We start from the raw sequence: 18,954 nt of genomic DNA on the forward strand, positions 1-18,954 counted from the left end.
AAATTATTAAAATAATTGTTTCTTTTGACTTTCTAAAATTTTACTAGAAGTTTTCAAATCCTCTGTGAGACTGATATTATATTGCTGTTGGACAGGGCTGCTCTAGACACTTGTCACTTAACCACAAATCACACTTAGCTACATGTGGTCCTGACTTTTCAATTACTAGATCGTGTTGTTATTTAAAATTCCATGTATTTAGGTACTTGGGTGGCTCAGTCAGTTAAGCATCCGCCTTCGGCTCATGTCATGATCCCAGGGTCCTGGGATCAAGCCCCACATCAGGCTCCCTGCTCAGCAGGGGAGTCTGCTTCTTCTCCCTCTGCCCCTCCCCCTGCTTGTGTGCTTTCTCTCTCTCTCTCTCTCTCTCCCCACAAACAAATAAATAAAATCTTTAAAAAAAAATAAAAATTAAAAAAAAAAAAACAGGTATTGGGACACCTGGGTGGCTCAGTTAAGCGGCAGACTCTTGATTTTGGCTTAGGTCGTGATCTCAGGGTAGTGAGATCAAGCCCTGCATCAGGCTCCATGCTGGGTGTGGAGCCTGCTTGGGATTCTCTCTCTCTCCCTTTCCCTCTCGAAAGAAAGAAAGAAAGAAAGAAAGAAAGAAAGAAAGAAAGAAAGAAAGATAGATTCCATCTATTTGTACCCCATCTCCTCAACTCCTCAACTAAACTGTCAGCAGCTTAGAGACATGGACTGTGCTTTATCCTTCCTTGAGTCCCCAGCATCCAACGTGATGTTTGGTATTCTGTTGCTCAGTTACTTGCATGGAAATAGGTTTTGTCCAGTTCCACTTTGGACAGTAATAAGGAAATGCAGAATTAATTTATGCTTGCAGTGGTTTTTTTTTTTTTTTCAAAGGGATTGATTTTATCAAGTTCTTAATTTGTTCCAGAAAGGTTAATGTTCCTCTGAATTGGACTATTAAAATGCAGGGGACCTGCAATGGGTGTCAGGACTTCCTCGCATACATGCTTAGCAGAGAGCAACGGTGTTAATTGATGATTACAGATTGTAAGGAGCCGTTTATTGCCACCCCAAAACCTTGGGGAAGCTCCACATTAAGCTCAGAGTTTTGCACCCCAGTATCTAGGACCTGTCTGCATTTAGGAGCAGGTAAATAAGGGAAGTTGGCCCCAGTGGTTCCCATCCTTAAGCCAGAGTTCTAGTCACAGTTGTCAAGGGACTGCCAGGAACTTTTATCAAATGGCTGTGATTCCCACAGTCCCTGAGAAAATACTAGGGGATGCACCCTGGGTGGGCCTTACCCTCTGAAATCCCACAGTTCTGTAACTGAGCTTGTGGCTGAACCGCATTCTCATAATTTCTGGGTTGGTTATATTGTGCCTAAAATACAGTCGTTTCTGCTGGTTCCCTGGGAGAGTCTAACCTTTCCCTGGGTTTTGTGACCACAGAATCCCTGAGCCACTGTTTTTGGTTCAGTTGTTGAGGAATGTGTAAGAATGTACACCTGGAAACCTCCACTCTTCAGGGGAAGATTTATTAGGTCTCTCTACTGTGGAATGATCCCACTCCGTTGACCACATTATTGCCATAAATCCACAGAGAATCATCCCTCTTTGACAACAATGTGTGAAATGAATGTTTCTCTCTTTAGAGAAGCAGTTGGAAGGATTTGTAATGACCGAGATTTTGAAGGAAAGTGGCCCCATCTGCCCAGGTTCCCCAGCTTTGCGACAGCAGAACCCTGTGAATATCCTCAAGTGGCAGTTGAATCGAGAGATTCAGGCAGTTCATGCCTAGAGTCATACTTTCTTTGAGTTTCTCATCTTTCCTGGGTTGTGCTCTAGGGAAATCCAGTCCCAAAATCCATAGCTGGGTTTCTGGGGGCTCATAGACACCAGGTAAAATTTCCACTCCATAAAATAAAACTAATAATTTTTCCCTTAGGTAGCCTGTTAATTGAGGTGACCAGATGTCACAGTATGCCTGTTGTCCAAGTATATCTATTTTAAAGGTCCCCTTTTACTTTCAAAGCGTTCCAGTTTGGCTGATAAAATGCATGGTTGCCTACTAAAAGCAGACATTCCTCTGCTCAAGTTCACATACCCCTACTTGTCCTGTAGTACCCATCCAGCATCTGCCTCCTAGAGGAGCTGGCTCCAGAGTGATATGTAAATTAAGCTTGCAGCTTCCCCCGGTGATCCCCACACTCAGATCTAGAAAGCCCGTGGGACCAGAGACTGCCCAGAGAACAATGTCACCTGCATGAACTCCCAAGATTCGACTTCTCCTTAATTCCTTCCTTTGGATGCCATCTGAAGGGAATGCTTCATCTGCATTTGGAGTTGCTCTGGGTGCCTGTCTGGGGCATAGGAAGTGGGGATGAGGAGGAATTGGAGAGGGAGGGTCCCCGAGAGTGTAGGACGGGGCAAGGGGGAGGAACAGCCCTGCCTGTGGAGCCTGAGGACGATGCACACCACCTGCGTCTGGCATTTCCTTGTAAGACTGTATTCCTCGGACTCCGGGTTCTCCTGGCCAACAGTTACCATGACAACACAGTGTCTTCAGAACTTCTAATTACATCTGTCTGCTCCTCCTAGAACCATACGGAGCCACACATATGGTGACTTCATTTAGCATGGAGTTTCTTGCTGCGTTTTAACCCCTTATGCATTCCACAGGCTGGAGAATAATTGCCAGGATGCTAGAAACTTGACAGCTGCTTTGCAGCCACGCTGCCCCCAGAGTCCCAGGGCTTTGTCTGTGTTTTTAAAGTAGAGACTCACACTGTTATGCTCTGCTGGGTCTCTGGGGTTTCCCTGCTCCATTTTGTTCCTCATCTCCCTGCTGTCCTCCCCTTTGTCCCCTCCATCTGTTATGTGGTCTCAGCTCTTGGTTGGACATCACCGTTCTTTTCAAGATGCCCAGCACCCTGGAAAATAAAACACTTGGGCACAGAGAAGGCCTGGCCCTTCCCTGGCCACTCCCATTTCAGTGTATTCCAGCCCACCGTAAGGTCAGCCTAGCAGATGAGCCAGAGGGAGTGCTTGGAGACCTCCAGAGCCTTCTGCGTGTGGGGGAGGGGTAGGATAAGGTAATGGCAATTTATTCTTTCTCATGTCTAGGCAGACTGACCATCTTGCCTTCCTTCTACCTCAGGACAATGTAGGAGCAGCATTCCTGAAGAGAGTTAACACAAACAGCTGCCTTGGGTAATGGGCCCATTTTCACAATTTCTCTTGGCCCCTCTTGCTTATCTTTGTCTCTGCTTCTCCCTTGTATAGGTCACCAAGGTGTCAGGCTGCCCTTTGGCAACCCCCACCCTACACTCTAAAGTCCCACCCCATTTTGCCTTCCTGCGAGGAACCCCACATTCCCACATTGCCTCCTCTTCCATTCTTTTCCCTTTTCCCATTCTCATTCCCTCAGCATGTCTGCTAGAGTATACATTAATTGTGGATAAAGGAAATGGCTGAAATCCATTTCCAGCTCCCATTGCTCTCCTATCCACCTCACACACACACACACAAACCCCAATGTCTTTCTGTGGGTCAAAGACAGTATCTCATTAGGGAAATTACAGGCTAAATATTTATAGCCTGGTGGAGAAGGGTGGGGTCTTTAGGCTATTTCCCCCACAAAAAACCTGACCCTGAAAGGGGGGAGTCCCAGGAGAGGAATTGGCCCAGGGGCTGTCTTTCTGCCCCGGTCTAGGTCCTTAGGGCAGTGTGGCTCAGTTGCCCTTGGATACTTCCAACAAAGGTTGATGGCCTGGCACAATGTATTCTGCCTGGACCTATGAAAGACTTTAGAACATAAGTTTTGTCCTCTAGGAACTTACAGTTCAGCTGGGAAGACAAAGTCTGCATAATCAATTACATTTTTAAAAAGTGATCAAATGAGTTTGTACAGAGAAGAATGAAAGTTTAGAGATGGAAGGAGGAGCTCATACCACTCAAGAGGAAAAGATCACCAAGGATGGAGTTGTGTAACTTGAGCTGAGCCTTGAAGGACAGGAAGGATTTGTGTAATTCAGACAATAAATCAGACTTCCCAGATGGTGACATTATTTTTTTAGCTGGTCTTGTGGGACATTCTCTGCCCATTTGAAGGTTAAAGAAGCATCTAACAATGCTTCACGGTGCTGACATTTTCAAAGGGTAATGAGGTTTCATTTCAAAATGTGGGACCTCAGGAGCCCTGTACCCTTTATTTTAGTTTGCTGCAGTTACCTGCTCTACTCACAGATTCCTCCTGAAGCTTCCTGTAGCCAGAGGACCTTAGAAGTGAGGCTTCCTGGAGGTGAGGAGGTCAAGGATCTTGAGGCCGCATAAACAATGAAATTACCCAGGAGACAAGAAGAGACTGAGTCACTGCTGAAGACCTTGTTAAATACGGCCAAGTAGATGTCAGTAGATGACAGTGTCAGGCATCTGAATCAGTCATGTGAACCACCTTGGGGAACAGTGGGTTAACTTTCAGTTTTAGGGGGAGCCATATGCAAATTGGGTTCATGGAAAGGAGCTGCAAATGTGGGGACTATTCTCCAGCTTGGGAAGGTACCCACGTTCTCTGCACACTGGATTTCTTCCCTAGGATGTGATATCAGGAACTGCCCAGTCTACCTAAATTCAGTAGAGCCCAGGGCAAAAGGGGTGGAGAGTACTTGTAGCTCTTAGCCTATATCCATCTCTTAGGCCTTCCACCAAAGCAGGAATAAATCCTACATTCCACTCAGAAGTTCAAAGAATGTGAATTGTGTTTGGTTTAGTGCTTGGGGAAGCTTGGGGAGGTGGAGGGCTGGCTTGGGATGGAGTGCTGGGAATGTGTGGGGATGTGTGGGGATTGGGCTGATGTGGCTGGCACTACAGCGGACACTTCCAAAATGTTCTCTCTGAGCTCTCCCGTAGTTTCCCTAGAGCTCTCTCCCCACCCCCTTAGTGGAGGGTACTGGGATTTAGGTGTGTGGGTATTTTATTTTAATTTTTAATCAACCATTTGCCTTGAACTACATGTGGAAATAATTAGAGCATGGATGCTGAGTAAATGTGAGCCCTGGCAGTCCCAGACATACTTCAGTGACAGGTTCTTGGCAGGAATGAAGAATTGTGAATCTCATGTGAATTTCGCCATTCTCTCCCTTTTCGTCTTGCAAGGCAAACACAAATAGAATAAAAATGTCATTAATGGCATTCAAAGGGAGTAGAGGGTTCCAACCATTCAACCAAGAGTGAAATCAGGCCACTCAACTGGGTTCCCATTACTCTCCTCTGATTTCCTCTGTCATGACCCAGGAGACAGTGAAAAGACATTGCTTATGGAAATTCTTTGACTACAAAAGCCAACTTTAATTCCACCACCGAAACCCAGCAAAAACCTTGAAACACTCACGGGGGGCTCTATACATTACCAGTCTCTAGTTTGGGCATCTAGGTTAACTTCCTTGGGAAATCAAAGTTTGATACTCAAGAACATCTGAAATGGCAAATATCTCACTTTCTAGTTAAGAGAATCTTCACAGTTTAAGGGACTTTGGCATCATTTACAATTTTTTCCTTTTATAGATGGGGAAACTGAGGCCCAGAGAAGTCAAGCACCTTGCCCTAAGTCACACAGCATTGAAGGCAGAGAGAGAAATGTCCAGGGCCTCTCTCCAGGTTCCTGTGTCAGTTCTCCTTACATAGGACCTCCCCGCCTCAGTCTGGTCTGGCTTCTGGTTCAGGTTTTGACAGAGGTTTAAAAGATTTTTATTTTTTATTTATTTATTTATTTTTTTGCTGTTTCATCCCAACCTTTGCCAAATCATTTCTCATACAATGGCATTCATCATCCATTTCTTGGAGCTCTCTAGACGTCCTGATTTTGCTCCCAGTTTTCTCAGTGTGCCTGCTCTGTTTTCTTGTCTGCTTTGCCTTCAGAGCCCTTGTAACGGTTGTGCAGGCTGTTCACTGCATGAGGAGGTGAAGGGGGCTGAAATCCAGCCTGCACTGCTTGCTGAGCCCTGTAACCTGGCCCGGGGTCACATCTGCCTAGAGGAGAACACACCTTTTCTGGCTTGCAGAAAGCCCCAGGTGGGCTGCAGGCAGCCTCTTCTTCCTGCTCCTTGGCCACCCTCAGCCCTCCATTCCCAGCCTTTCTTCCTGAGCTCATTCATTCCCTTGGCCCCGTTTCTCACTTCTACATGGATCATGTCCAGATGCGCTTCTCTAGTCCCTTTATTTTCAGCTGTCAGTGGGATGTTGTACTGTCCCCTTAGACTTAAGTCCATAACTGACTCATCATCACCGACCCCTCCCCCGCTCGGTCTCTGCCTGGTCTCTGACTCGGAAGACACACTGCCGACCTTTAGGCTCTCAAAGCCAAGGATCTTGGCAGTTCTCTGGATTCTCACCTTCCCCTCTTCTATCTGGTTTGTTGCCAGATCTCGTTCTTTAGAATTTTCTCCTGAATTCTCTCCTTCTCTGTATCCATGCCACCACCATACATGAGACTTTCATCATCCCAGGCACTTTCTACCCAGGTTCCTTGTGCCCCCAGTTCTGCCTCAACCCACTGGTCTTAAGACCCTCCTGCTCAAAAACCTACAGTTTTTCTATCCAGATCCTACCATTTTTTAGGGCTCAGCTCACGTCCCCTCTCATCCATGAAGCCCATCTGCTGGAGTCAGCAGCCCCCTTCACTAAGGACTGCACTGATCTGGTTTATGAGTTTAGAAACTCCTGAGAAGGTAGAGGCCACATCCTGCCCTCCTTCCGGGTTTATTACATGGAGCTTGCATCACACCGGTCACAGGCTGTTATCATTCGTGGGTTTTTTTATAGGCATTTATCAAATATGCTCCGTAGTGGATTTTAATTACTTGCCCTGGCCTTTACTGAAGAAGACTGTAGGACTATCCGTGGCCCAACATTGTCCTTTATAGCAGACAAGTTTTAGGCAGATGGTGGGAAAATGGAAAATGAATACCGTGGTCAAATCCAACAGACTAATTCAGGGCAAAAAGTGGTTTGGCTTAAAAGGTCCCACCAAGGAATTTTAAAGAAACTGAAGGGTACAATTGTACAGCCGGGGGCCTTACGAAAAGCACTTCTTAGGAAGACAGACAGGATATCTTAGAAACTCCCAGGGATCACTCTGAGAACTGTAGACAGATACTGGGGAGCCTGGTAGACACTGTCAGTCAGAGTGGAGTCACTGGATGTGCCTAAGTTGGGGAGACAGCATGGCACTCCATGGGGCCATCCCAGTGCATCACTGTGACCCATGCTCTGAGGGCATGAGAGCAGAAGCGCCCTCCTGGGGTGCTGGAGTCAGAGCCTCCTCACTGCCAACAGGGACGACTCCTCAGACCCCATAGACCCGTGTGCGATTTTTCTCAGTCCCGGATGAAAGGGCCTGACATCTTTCCAACTCTGTGTGTCCTAAGTGCTGCTATTCTTCTACTATGACTGGACAAGGCCCTCACAGAAAACTGAACTTAGCATTATATAGAAACCAAGCATCTAGTCTGCCATGCTGGGGCTGGGCCACCTCAAGAAAGACCTGAGTACATGGAGTGGGAGGCATCCCAGAGATACTGAATGTGCAGCTGGGAAAGTGAGGGGGCTTCCCTGTGAAGGTGGCAGTTCAGATACTCCAGTCTGACAAGGCAAACACAGAGAATGTGACAGAATCCATAAGACAATGGTTAAGGTAAATAGTCTTGTCCCATTTCCAATTTGAAAGTAGTAATTTCTAGACACACAATACATTATCATGTAAAGAGAAGAAAATATCAGGAACATCTTATCCCATAAGCTGTGATAGAAGCTAAACATAGAAATTAATACAAAAGGGACACCTGGGTGGCTCAGTCAGTTAAGCTTCTGCCTTCGGCTCAGGTCATGATCCCAGGGTCTTGGGATCGAGTCCCACACCAGGCTCAATGCTCATGAGGGAGTCTGCTTCTTCCTCTGCCTGCTGCTCACCCTCCTTGTGCTTTCTCTCTCTCTCTCTCTGTCAAATAAATAAATAAAATCTTTTAAAAAAAGAAATACAAAGGAGAATTAGGTAGTTCTTCAATGACAGGTCCATAATAGATTTTTGATTTTTTTATCTTAAAGCTAATCCTTTTGGGGTGATGCATCCCTTATTTTGACGTCATGAAGGCCAGCCACATCTTCCCCCAAACATTCTGAGAGCCACTGTCACTGGCCACTGACATTGGCATTAACTTGAATCTTCCCCCACCCACGCTGGTGAAATTTAACGTAAAAAACATTTATTGAGGATTTTCTCAGGCAGGACATTCTGGTGGGTGTATCAGTAGCCAAAATGTGCAGGCACTTGGAGTTCACTTGAGATAAGCTATACATGGATAAAATATTAAAGAGACTGAAGGCCCCAAAGCCTTCTTGTTTATGAAGAAAATAATAGGGTAGGTGGAGAGTCAGATTTATTGTGAGCTAATTAAGCTTGAGTTTCAGACCTTACTCACAAGGCCCCGAGCCCAATGTCACAGTCATAATCATGTATTGTTTTTCTCAGGGAGGGCCCCTCAGATTGTCGAAGCTTCAGGATCCATCGAACCTGGATCTGGCCCTGGTGTGTTCACCTTGAGCAGAGGGATGGTTTGCGAGCACATCTAGGGAGGTTCACTGTCCCTGCCGATGCAGAGGCTCCTGCCACGGGCTTCAGAACAGCTGCCAGAAATCGCCTTCCACCTCTTTCCTTAGCGTACGTGGGATGCAGCAAGATACTCCTTTTCAGAGCAAAAGAATTGGAGAGACTTGAACAAGGTCACATGGCACTCCAGTTAGATTTCGAGGTCCTAAAGAGGTTTGGCTTTCTCAGGCCTGTGCTGCCGTGTTCACTTCCAGAACGCCGCCTGAGAGCAGCCAGCGTCCCACCCTGGGCCCCACCCAGGCCTCCTCCGGCTCTCCCCAGCTCTGTGAATTCCTTTGTCCCAAGCTCCTTGGCGCTCAGCAGCGTATCTGAGGGGCCCTGGTGTTCCTGTGAAGTTTCCATGACTAATTCTGGCAAAGCAAGGAGAGCCTTTCTCATGTCAACAAAGCCACTCTGTCACAAAATAGTGGCCAGTGGAGCCAAAATTCCACCTTGGCATTAAGTAGGGCTATTTTTTTTTTTTTTTTTTGAAAAGAAAGTTGGAAAAGGAGGAAAAGGATGGGGGGGGGTACAGAGCTGACCCAGTTCACTTTAGTGAAATGATGATATATTAAGCTGACAGTTTTATGGTTTTGCTTGCAAGCTGCCTCCCCTGCCAAAGCACACTGTTCTTCCAGAAATTGTTCTACTTCAGAAGACTTTTTTTTAAACATTCAAAGTGTAGTTTGTGTTCAGACTTAATGCTTGTCGGCCCAGAGATCCCGACACACCATCACCTCTTCTGGTGGTTTTACAAATAACTTGCTTCGCACTTTGTTGGCAAAGGATCTTTTTTTAATTGCAAAACTAATTTATTTTTTTAGATCTTGGATCCACAGCAGCACCTTTTCTAGCTTTGATTTGTAATGAGGCAAAGTGGTTTGTGGAAAGAGCGTTGGAATTAAAGTCTGGAGACCTTAGGCCCGGACCCAGCTCTGCAACTGTGAGTCCTTGGACCAGTCACGTGTAGCCGTGAGCCTCAGTTTCTTCTTCATCATTGGATGTTAAGTCTGGAAGTGCCTTAGAGCTGACCCCTGCCTGCCTATCCTAAAGGGTTTTGAGAATTAAAAGTGATAGTGAAAATTACAGACTATTTGAAATTGCTGTACTAGTATAAAGTATTATTATCGTCAGGCTGACAGTTGCTCAGGGAGAAAGTGTTTCCTCTAGTAAAAGTTAGCAGTGTTCCCAGTCAGTCTTTTACCAAGGGGAGTTTGCATTGTGAAGTTTAACCATGAGACCAAAGCCCCAGAGCATGGCTTGCAGTGCGTAATGAAAACAACAAGGAAGCCGGTCAGGGAGATGATGGAGAAAGTCAAAGCTAGAACCCCAGTGTTTCTCCACTGGAAGCAAGTATTTTGTCGACTTTTATCAACATATCTGTCCACACTTCCAGAACAGCGCCCCCCAACCCCATTCAGTCAATCACATTTTCACAGGTACTCTCAGACTTAGGGGTTTGTAAACCTATGACCTCCCACTCCTAGAGCAAATTCATATGCCAGTGTGATTATCTACTCCTAGATGAAATTCTCCTATAGGCTTTGGACCTAATTCCTAAAAGAACTGCATTGTGCTGTGTGGCCTCTCCCTGTGCCAGCCCTTGTAGCTGTCCCCTCTGCCTGCAGCTCCTTCCCTTGACTGTTCCTTGTAAGGGAAATTGAGGCTCTGGGGTCAGGCTGACCTGTCTTCCAGTCCTGACTCAGCTCCCCCTCATTATGTGGCCGCTGTATGTCACAGAGCTCTTCTGACTCTTAAGTTCCTCCCCATCTGTTAGATGGGTCTAAAAATATGGAAACTTGTACAGACACTCTGGGGACAGAGATAGCTGTGAAGAGCCTCGCTCAGTTGTAGGTGCACTCGTTAATATTAGCATTGGACCCTAGGCCCTTGTCACCCCCACTAGATCACGACCTTCCACGTGTCAGGTTCCCCTGGCTCCAGCCTCTCTCCATCCCGGCTGCCCTGCACTTTGAGTCAGAATTGCTGAGGTGGAAGGGACACCTTCTATGTCACCTGCTGCCCTGCCTCTTTTCTGCCTAACTTACCACACCCCTCCCCAAAAGGCAGCCATTGATTGCCCTGTCCCGGGAGCATGTTTACGCCGTATACATCTCCTCTCAAGATGTTCTCCTCCACTCACCAGAGGGGTAAGATCACCTACCATGCTAAAGAACTTTCTAGGAGCCTCAGGGGTGCTCCTGACATCCCTTTCCCCCCCCAAGATAGGGCTTGGAGAAAGGCTTTCCATGGTACAAAGAGGCCACCTCTAAGTAGAAAATTTTCATTGTTGTTTCTGCATGAAAGCACACCTGTGAATGGGAAGAACTGGGGAGGATGGAGGGCTTCAGGTAGAACATTCTTTCCCAAGTAGGCAAAAATCCCGTTCTCTGTACCTGCGGCCGGTGGCTGTAGGGTGCTCGCCCCGCCCTGCTCTCCCACCTCCTGCCCCTCACTCCCGGGCTGGGAGGGTGGAGCCGCAAGCCAGGGCTGCGGCTCCGCATTGCGGCGTCGGGTTCTGCAAGACAAAGAGGGAGATTGCCACCTATTGACAGATGTGCCACCTGCAAAGAGGAACGCTTGTGTGACTAGCGTGGCCCCCCTTTCTCTCTGGTCTTAAAGGGGAAAGGAGGCTGGTTTCAGCCCTTGGTTTTTTCCATTCGGTCAGTCCTCCCGCTCTCAGTATAATCGTTTCAGGGTAAGGGAGGCTGGATGGGGACATGACAACCGAGGTGGGGACGGCACTCAGTGGGGAAATTGTCTGAGAGGCAGTAACCACAGCAGCTCTCAGCTCTGTGTCAGGCACCCTGCTGCGGGCAGTGCCTCTCCTATAGGGCTCACACACCCCTCGCGGGGATGAGTGGTCCCATTTCACACGTGAGGAAACTGAGGTCTAAAGAAAGTACCTTGCCCATCACCATGACAAGTAGGTAGCAGAGGTGGGATGTGGGAATTCAAATCTAGCTCTGACGCACTTGTAAGCGCTTTCTCACATTGGCTAATTATGCAAATCACATCTCTATCATAATCTCCATAACCTTTAATTTTCTGGCTATGAAAGTAAATCAAATATAAAGGAACTGCTTTCCCTTTGGTTGGGTGGCATCTTAGCTCTGTCATGTTCTAGTTATTTAACCTCTAAGGCTCAGTTCGCTCGTCTATGAAACAGGGAACGTTACGATGTCTAACTCATGGTGTTATCCCAGGGCTTAAGTGAGACAACGTATAATCCAAATCACTTAGCCGAGTGCCGGGTTTTATAAATGGGAACTTACCCATCTGTTGTCTGAAGATCCAGGTTGGAATCCTAGCTCCTCTCAGTTTTAGCTTTGGGACCTTTGGGCAAGTCACTTGACCTTTCTGATCTTCAGTTCCCTCTCCTGTAAAATGAGGTTAATAATACACATGTCCTTGCAGGGTTGTTCATACAGTGAGATGAAATCGTATGTGTGGAAACATTTTGTAAATTTGACTGGACTGTTCAAATATGAGGCTTTATATTTTACATAAAGAGTGTCTGTTTCTGGGGCGCCTGGGTGGCACAGCGGTTAAGCGTCTGCCTTTGACTCAGGGCGTGATCCTAGCGTTATGGGATCGAGCCCCACATCAGGCTCCTCTGCTGGGAGCCTGCTTCTTCCTCTCCCACTCCCCCTGCTTGTGTTCCCTCTCTCGCTGGCTGTCTCTATCTCTGTTGAATGAATAAATAAATAAAATCTTTAAAAAAAAAAAAGAGTGTCTGTTTCTTCAAATGATTTTGGAGAACTATTTCTGAAAAAATGACTTGGGTTGAATTCAACCTGGAAGTAAAAGCTTTCCTTTTTAATATTTTAATATTCACTGAACACAGCAACAGAAGGTGAAAGAAGCTCTATGCGTGCCACACGCTGTTCTGCAGGAAGCTTGCTTTTCAGCTTATGACGCCCTTCCAGATACACTGTTTCATCTTCACAAGGCAGGGCTGGTATTTACCCCTATTTGTCATATGAGGAAACTGAGGTTCGAGGAATTAAAGTGGCTAGTTACAGACTCACAGGCAAGTGGTAAAAGGTCTTCCCCGGGAGCCGTGCGCTGTGTCTTTTGAGTGTAGGCAGTGTCAGGGCATGCCTTTTTATGCATTCATTTGTCTGTGTCTCTTGGCTAGAATGGTGTTTCATGAAGGGAGAGGAGAAGGTGGTCTAATCTGAGATTTTTTACACTGGTCAGCAATAGCTTTTTCCTCTTCCTTTTTAGAGCTGCTTTCCCTTCCCAGGCACAGTGAGGAGGGCCCTGCCTGGAGAATATGCTCAATTTTATCTCCACTCCTGGTTTAGGAAACAACAGCTCTCTAGTCACCCCAGCATTCTGGGAATTACTTCCTCTTTTCTTCCCTGCTTGCCAGCTTTATTGCATTCGCCTTAGCAACATCCAAAAAAGAATGGGTTTAGCAACAGCCTATGAACCAATGAAATGTGAGCATGGAGAGAGTGTCTGGACCAATGGGATCCCTGCATGACAGGCAAGATGGCTGAGGCGAGACAATAATAACGCGGAGTTTGCAAAGCAGCCTCCAGGTGGCAGCAGACCAGCTTTATTGGGCACAGCCCTCAGCTCTCAATATCTACGTTTTTTGTTTTCTTTGACCTCTTCTTAGATATGAAATATTTACCGACTACGAGAATTTTAGTATTACAAGCTATGTGGGTGTGAGTTGTCTGCATGACATGGTAGACGCGGTCTGAGGGGTGGAATCTGCGGTTCCTCCTCTGCCTTTACTGACCCCAGCACAGCTCCTGCCATCTTTGTTGGTTTTGTGACAGTCAGTGCTACCCCAGTGGGCGGGGGCCGGGAGGCCTGTGGTGACTGCCTGCTCAGCAGTCAGACAGAGGCTGGAGGACTCGCATTCTCCTTTGTTCAGCCACCACTGCTGCTGGCCTGCGTGAACAAATGAGGTGGGGCTGCTTTTTAGCCACCAATTAATGTGAGGGAGCAATGTGTCACCGAGAGATTAGTGCCTACAGACACTCTCATTTTCAGTGGCATAGGCTGGGACCATTCCCTGCCTGTAGGTTCTGCTGTGCACGTCTGAACAGGAATGTCTGACCACAAGTAGTTTGAGGATAATTCTGCTGTCTGTCGGGTGGTTTGGCTCTCTTGGTCTTGAAGCCAGAGGCAGATGTGGACAGGGGCTGAATAAGACCATATGGAATAATAGCAAATCCACGTTCCCGATGGGTTAGCTATTCTTCTTTGGCCTTTTGAAATATATTACCTTGCACACGACTCGGGGATTTTGGTCCTTCAGATAGCCATATTTCTCTCACATGTCTCTGTGTCTGTCTGGCTTGCTCTTCTCATCCTCTAGGAATTAGTTAAGACATCCTATCTTCAGAAAGCCTTATTTAATGCTCGCCCTCCTTCTCCCCTCCGGCTCCATGTTGCTTGCTAAATCTGTATTTGGGAGCTTCCGCAGAGAGTCATGGAGCTTCTTGAGGACAGAGACTGCCTTTATAGCTCTTTACTGTAGTGTTGACATACAAGGGGTGTTGAGTAGCCATTTTTAAAGGAAAGGAAGCACATAAGAGTCTCTTGCTCTTTAAGAAACAATCTAAGGGACTCCGAGATAGCCAGGCCTGGGCTGGAGCAGTGCCAGCAAGTCTGGGGCTGACTCCTGGGGACAGCTTCTAGCTGTTCAGGACCCTTCCACCACCATGAGCTGCAACTCCAGACCAAGACCTGAGTCTGGAAAGTAACTGCCGCCATTGGCTTATGCTGTGACAGGCTCATCTCCGTGACGTGGTTTCCTTTATGATTTTGTGTTTTAGGAAGAACTAAAGAGCAAATCAAAGATCTGTGCCAATGTGTTTTGTGGAGCCGGCCGGGAATGTGCAGTCACAGAGAAGGGAGAGCCCACCTGCCTCTGCATTGAGGTAAGTCCTGAGGTCAGAAGCTAGAGGACAGTAGCCAAGGCCAAATGGCTGGCTCCCTTGCTGGCACGGCTAGTCAGCAGGGCAGGGCCAACAATTTCATCATCTGTATAAAAGCATACCTTGTCTCTCTGAAGGACAAGGGATTTTCATCCCAGAAGTTAAAAACCAGATGTGAATGCAGGGATATTCTTTTTTTAAAAAAATGTTTAGTTTTATAAGATTTTTAAGTCAAAATTTTAATAATGTTTATATATAAGTCAAATAATACAGACATTTGTATAAACCTAAAATTAATGATCTTCCCCATAACCCTCAAATCTGACTAGTTTGAGATGATCAGTGTTAATGGTTTGATATATCTTATTCCACTTGTTTTTCTGTTACTATAAATGTATACGGTTCCCCCCATTTTATAAAAAAATGGGATCATAATAAATATTTTGTAATAACATCATATTTATGTAATAATTTTCCCATAGGTGGACATTCAGGTTGTTTCCTGAGTTGTTTACCGCTACGAATAATAACATCCCTGCGCACGTACCCTTAGGTGCTGCAGCCTGTACGTCTACGGGATTGATTCCCACTAGGGCTTGCCAAGCCAAAGGATATGCACGCTTTTAGAACACTACTAGAAGAAACAAAGTTTTTTTTAGAGGGTTTTGTTTGTTTTTAATGAGGTTTAAAAAGCAATGTGAGCTTTTGAGAAAGACTTCTTTTGTAAGCAGGATTCTGACAAGTTCTCACTCTTCAGACAAACATAAATACCTTTCTTCTCCTTTCTGTCAAACCAACACAAGCCTAGAAATATATTTGCCTTTCTGCAAATAAATACACCTAATTTAGTCCCCAGATGAAGATCTGATCCGTTGTGTCAGAAGGGAAGTCCCCCGACTTAGAAATGTGAAAACCAGATCCATCGGGAGCCTTAGGAGGCCCTCCCCAGATGTGCAGCTGGCGACTGTGTGGTGACGTGAGCATCCAGTCGCACCTTGACCTCATATATTTGTGTGATCTCGAGGAAGTTAGTTGCCACTGGATGCTGCGGAGACAAGAAACCATGTTTGCCCAGCATGTAGATCATTTAGTAAGAACTCAATAATAAATATTGGTTAAATAAAGTTTGTCCTCCCAGACTTTGGTATTTTCATCTAAAATCTGAGAGGCGGGGCTGCCTTCCAGCTCCAGCGTTCTGTGTTTCTTCTTACTGCATCTGCTCTTTCTTGCTTTGGTGCCTTCATCAGGGCTGAGCTGAACTTGCTTCCCCCTTACCACCTTTCAAAAACCACAAAAGTCTAAAGAAACTGAGCTTGCCTGTGACCATGGCCCTTTAAATAGCCAACGTAGACCCAAGTTACCAAGTGAGCTTTAGTCCATTTCCCTGTCCATAATGATTCTCTGCAGTACTTCACAAAGACCCGGTGTCCCCAGCCCTGCCTCACAACAGCCCTTGCGAGAATGGCCCCAAAATACTATACAAAGAGAGAGAGCAAAGATCCTTCTAGTTAAACCCCAGAAGAACTGAAGAATTGCGGTGTGTGAGTGTGTGTGCGCTCACACACATGTCTATGCACTTGCCTGTGAGTCTCCACATTCCCCGCTCTCAGCTCTGGCTCTCATGTCATAGAATGTCAGCATTTTAAGGGATCTGAGATTATGCAAAGACATCGAGTGACTTTCTCCAAAGTGATAGAGCGTCCAGATTCCTGACTTCTAATAAAATGCCCTTCCTGCTGATTTGATAGGGTCAGGGTGGTCTATTCCTTCACTGAGTAGAGGAGATGATCCAGGATCAGCACAGAGGGCCATGCAGGGCTGCAAAATGATGGGGTTCCTCCAACGTTGAGTGGGGGAGAGTCACTGATGCCGGAGCTGAGACTCCCTACCAGGGTGTCCCCACAAGCTGCACGTGTGCGTGTGTGCGTGCACGTATGCGTGCACTGGCACCCTGACTGCACAGACCTCCTGCTCGGGTCTGTTTCAGCAATGCAAACCTCACAAGAGGCCTGTGTGCGGCAGCAACGGCAAGACCTACCTCAACCACTGTGAGCTGCATCGAGACGCCTGCCTCACTGGATCCAAAATCCAGGTTGATTACGACGGACACTGCAAAGGTAAGGACCGCTGTTACCACCATCTCCCAGCTCCAGCCAGAGGAGCCAGGGGACACAGCAGTGTGGCCTGGCTTCCCACAGCCCTTTCCACTGGGCCGCAACACCCAGAGCCACAGAGACCACCGAGCAACTTGGAGATGCATCCTCTTGGAGCTCATGAGCCTACTGGCTTTGCCCTGGATACTAGCTTTGCGCAGGCCTGTGCTCAGGTTTCCAGCATCAGCCTCCCAGGGGAGCTTGCAGTACTGTCTGCAGTGGACGGGGAACCACATGAATAATCAACAATAATAAAGAAGTATTTAAATGAACTCTATGCTTTTTTAAAAAGCAGGTGAATTTCACTTTTTATTTTATTTATTTTTTAAAGATTTATTTATTTATTTTAGAGAGAAAGTGCGGTGGGGAGGGGCAAAGGGAGAGGGAGAGAGAGAATCTCAAGCAGACTCCACGCTGAGCACAGAGCCTAATGTGGGGCTCTATCTCATGACTGAGATCATGACCTGAGCCAAAACCGAGAGTCGGATGCTTAACCGACTGAGCCACCCAGGCGCCCTGAATTTTACTTTTTAAATTTAGGCACCTTTCAGCCCTGGTATACGTATTTCCTCTATTTTGCACTCAAGCCATTGCCATTAGGATAAGAAGGAAGGGGTCCCAAGCTCATTGCTAATTAGACACCAGCTCCCTGCCAAGCCACAGCCCCACTTAGCCCATCCCAGCTTTGAACTGTCCTGGTGAAACAAGAAACCGTTTCCCACATTTGGGTCTCCACTCCATTTCCCTCTCTGTAATGGTTCCATGTGAATTCTCAAAGTCCCAGCAACCCATCCCCACCCCTCAACATAACAGGAGGAGGTATGAGACCAGGAGGGCAACTCAGTGGCCCAAAAAATGTCAAATAAAGCAGGGAAGAAAAGATCCCAAACGTAAGCCCTAGAAGAAGGAAAGGAGACAGGGACCCAGGACAAAATGATGAAAAGGATGTAAGTGGCCCCCTTAACGTGGGATGATTTTAATCCAAACAGTACACAGAAATGTTCTTTGGTCTTCACTTGGCCTTATGCATTTTTTCCTTTTGTCTTGCAGAGAAGAAACCCATAAGTCCATCAGCCAGCCCAGGTGAGAGCCTGCTTTTTCTCCAGGGTGCCTGTTAAGGAAGAAATTCTTTTTCTGAGGGAATTTTGTGTTTCACATTTCCTGCTGAAGCTCACAAGATCTGTGTGTCAGAACTTGTGACCCAGAACAGGTCACTCCTCAACACAGCTCAGAAAAGCTGCAAAACTGCATTGTTTTGTGTGTGTGCTTGCCATTTAAAGCAGCTGGTTGGGTCAGAATGTTGGCTGTGTTTTCCATTTTTGCTGAGTAGTGATTGCCTTAAAAGGACAGGAAAGCCACTGAATCTTTCCTTCGATGCTCTGTAAGATAGGCTGATGTCACAGGACTAGCAGAATCAGAAGGCACAGCCTCTTTGGAAAGGAGATAATTGGAAATGCCAGTAGGACTTTCTCCATGGTTTTCTATGAATTGAAATTAAAATTTCATCATTATAGTTACAGAACCTTTAGCATATGCTTTTCCTTAGATCTTTACAAAAATCTTGTGAGGTGGGCCTTATTGTAATGACCTCATGGTTGAGGAAATTGAGGCTCAGAGAGGTTAAGTGAATTTCCCTGAATTTACACAGCTTGGAAGAGGGAGCCCAGATTTCCATTCCCCTGGCTCAGGGCCCTAAGCACATTCCGGTGTGTGTTGTCTTCCAGGAATTTCCTCTTGACAAGGCACTCTCCCTTCCCTGTCCCCCATCTACTCAACTCTCAGTCCCGCCTGTTCCTGCCATGTGGCTTGCAACAGCTGTCCAGAGCAGGGTTTCAGCGTGGCCCTTTCTTGACCTTGTTTTCTGTGGTTTAGAACAAAGGATAATGCAGACAGTGTAAAATTTTAAGTGGGAGAGTTTTGATAGACCCAGTTGATAAGAGGAAAAAGCTATAGAGAGAGAGTTTAAAATCTGGTGGCATGAAAAATTATGTGCTTCTTCATTCACTTGTCATTTCAGCTCATCTTTGAGCCAAGAACACTGTTTATCGATTGATTGATTTTTCGCCCCTCAGCTTCCTGAAGTTAATGAAAATGTCCTTTATTTTTCTGCCAATATTTTTCTCACCTAAGCAACATAGTCTCTCTGTTTCAATATTCTCAATTCTTATAAGTTTTTTGGAAACATAAGCTTGAATCCTGATTAAGACACTTTCCAGTGGTTTACCCTAGGTTGACTCTTCTAAAATGTGTGTGATAGTTTTGTGTCCCTGGAGTGCTGTGAAAAGTCA

General features: G+C 46.4%; 1 protein-coding gene across 2 annotated transcripts in view; it reads left to right on the forward strand.

Annotated features, from left to right (window-relative positions):
• The window catches only part of FSTL1 (follistatin like 1), a 53,624-nt gene that overhangs the window by 19,449 nt on the left and 15,221 nt on the right, over nt 1-18,954 (forward strand). For both annotated transcript variants that reach the window (XM_087861604.1, XM_045785088.2), the window contains exons 3-5: nt 14,412-14,516; nt 16,501-16,630; nt 17,717-17,749. In XM_087861604.1, the coding sequence (XP_087717730.1) occupies nt 14,412-14,516; nt 16,501-16,630; nt 17,717-17,749 (268 nt within the window). The remainder of the gene's footprint in view (nt 1-14,411; nt 14,517-16,500; nt 16,631-17,716; nt 17,750-18,954) is intronic.

The sequence above is a fragment of the Ursus americanus genome, chromosome 4 (assembly GCF_024610735.1).
Source record: "Ursus americanus isolate L20-20 chromosome 4, mUrsAme1.1.p, whole genome shotgun sequence".
NCBI classification, from domain to species: domain Eukaryota; kingdom Metazoa; phylum Chordata; class Mammalia; order Carnivora; family Ursidae; genus Ursus; species Ursus americanus.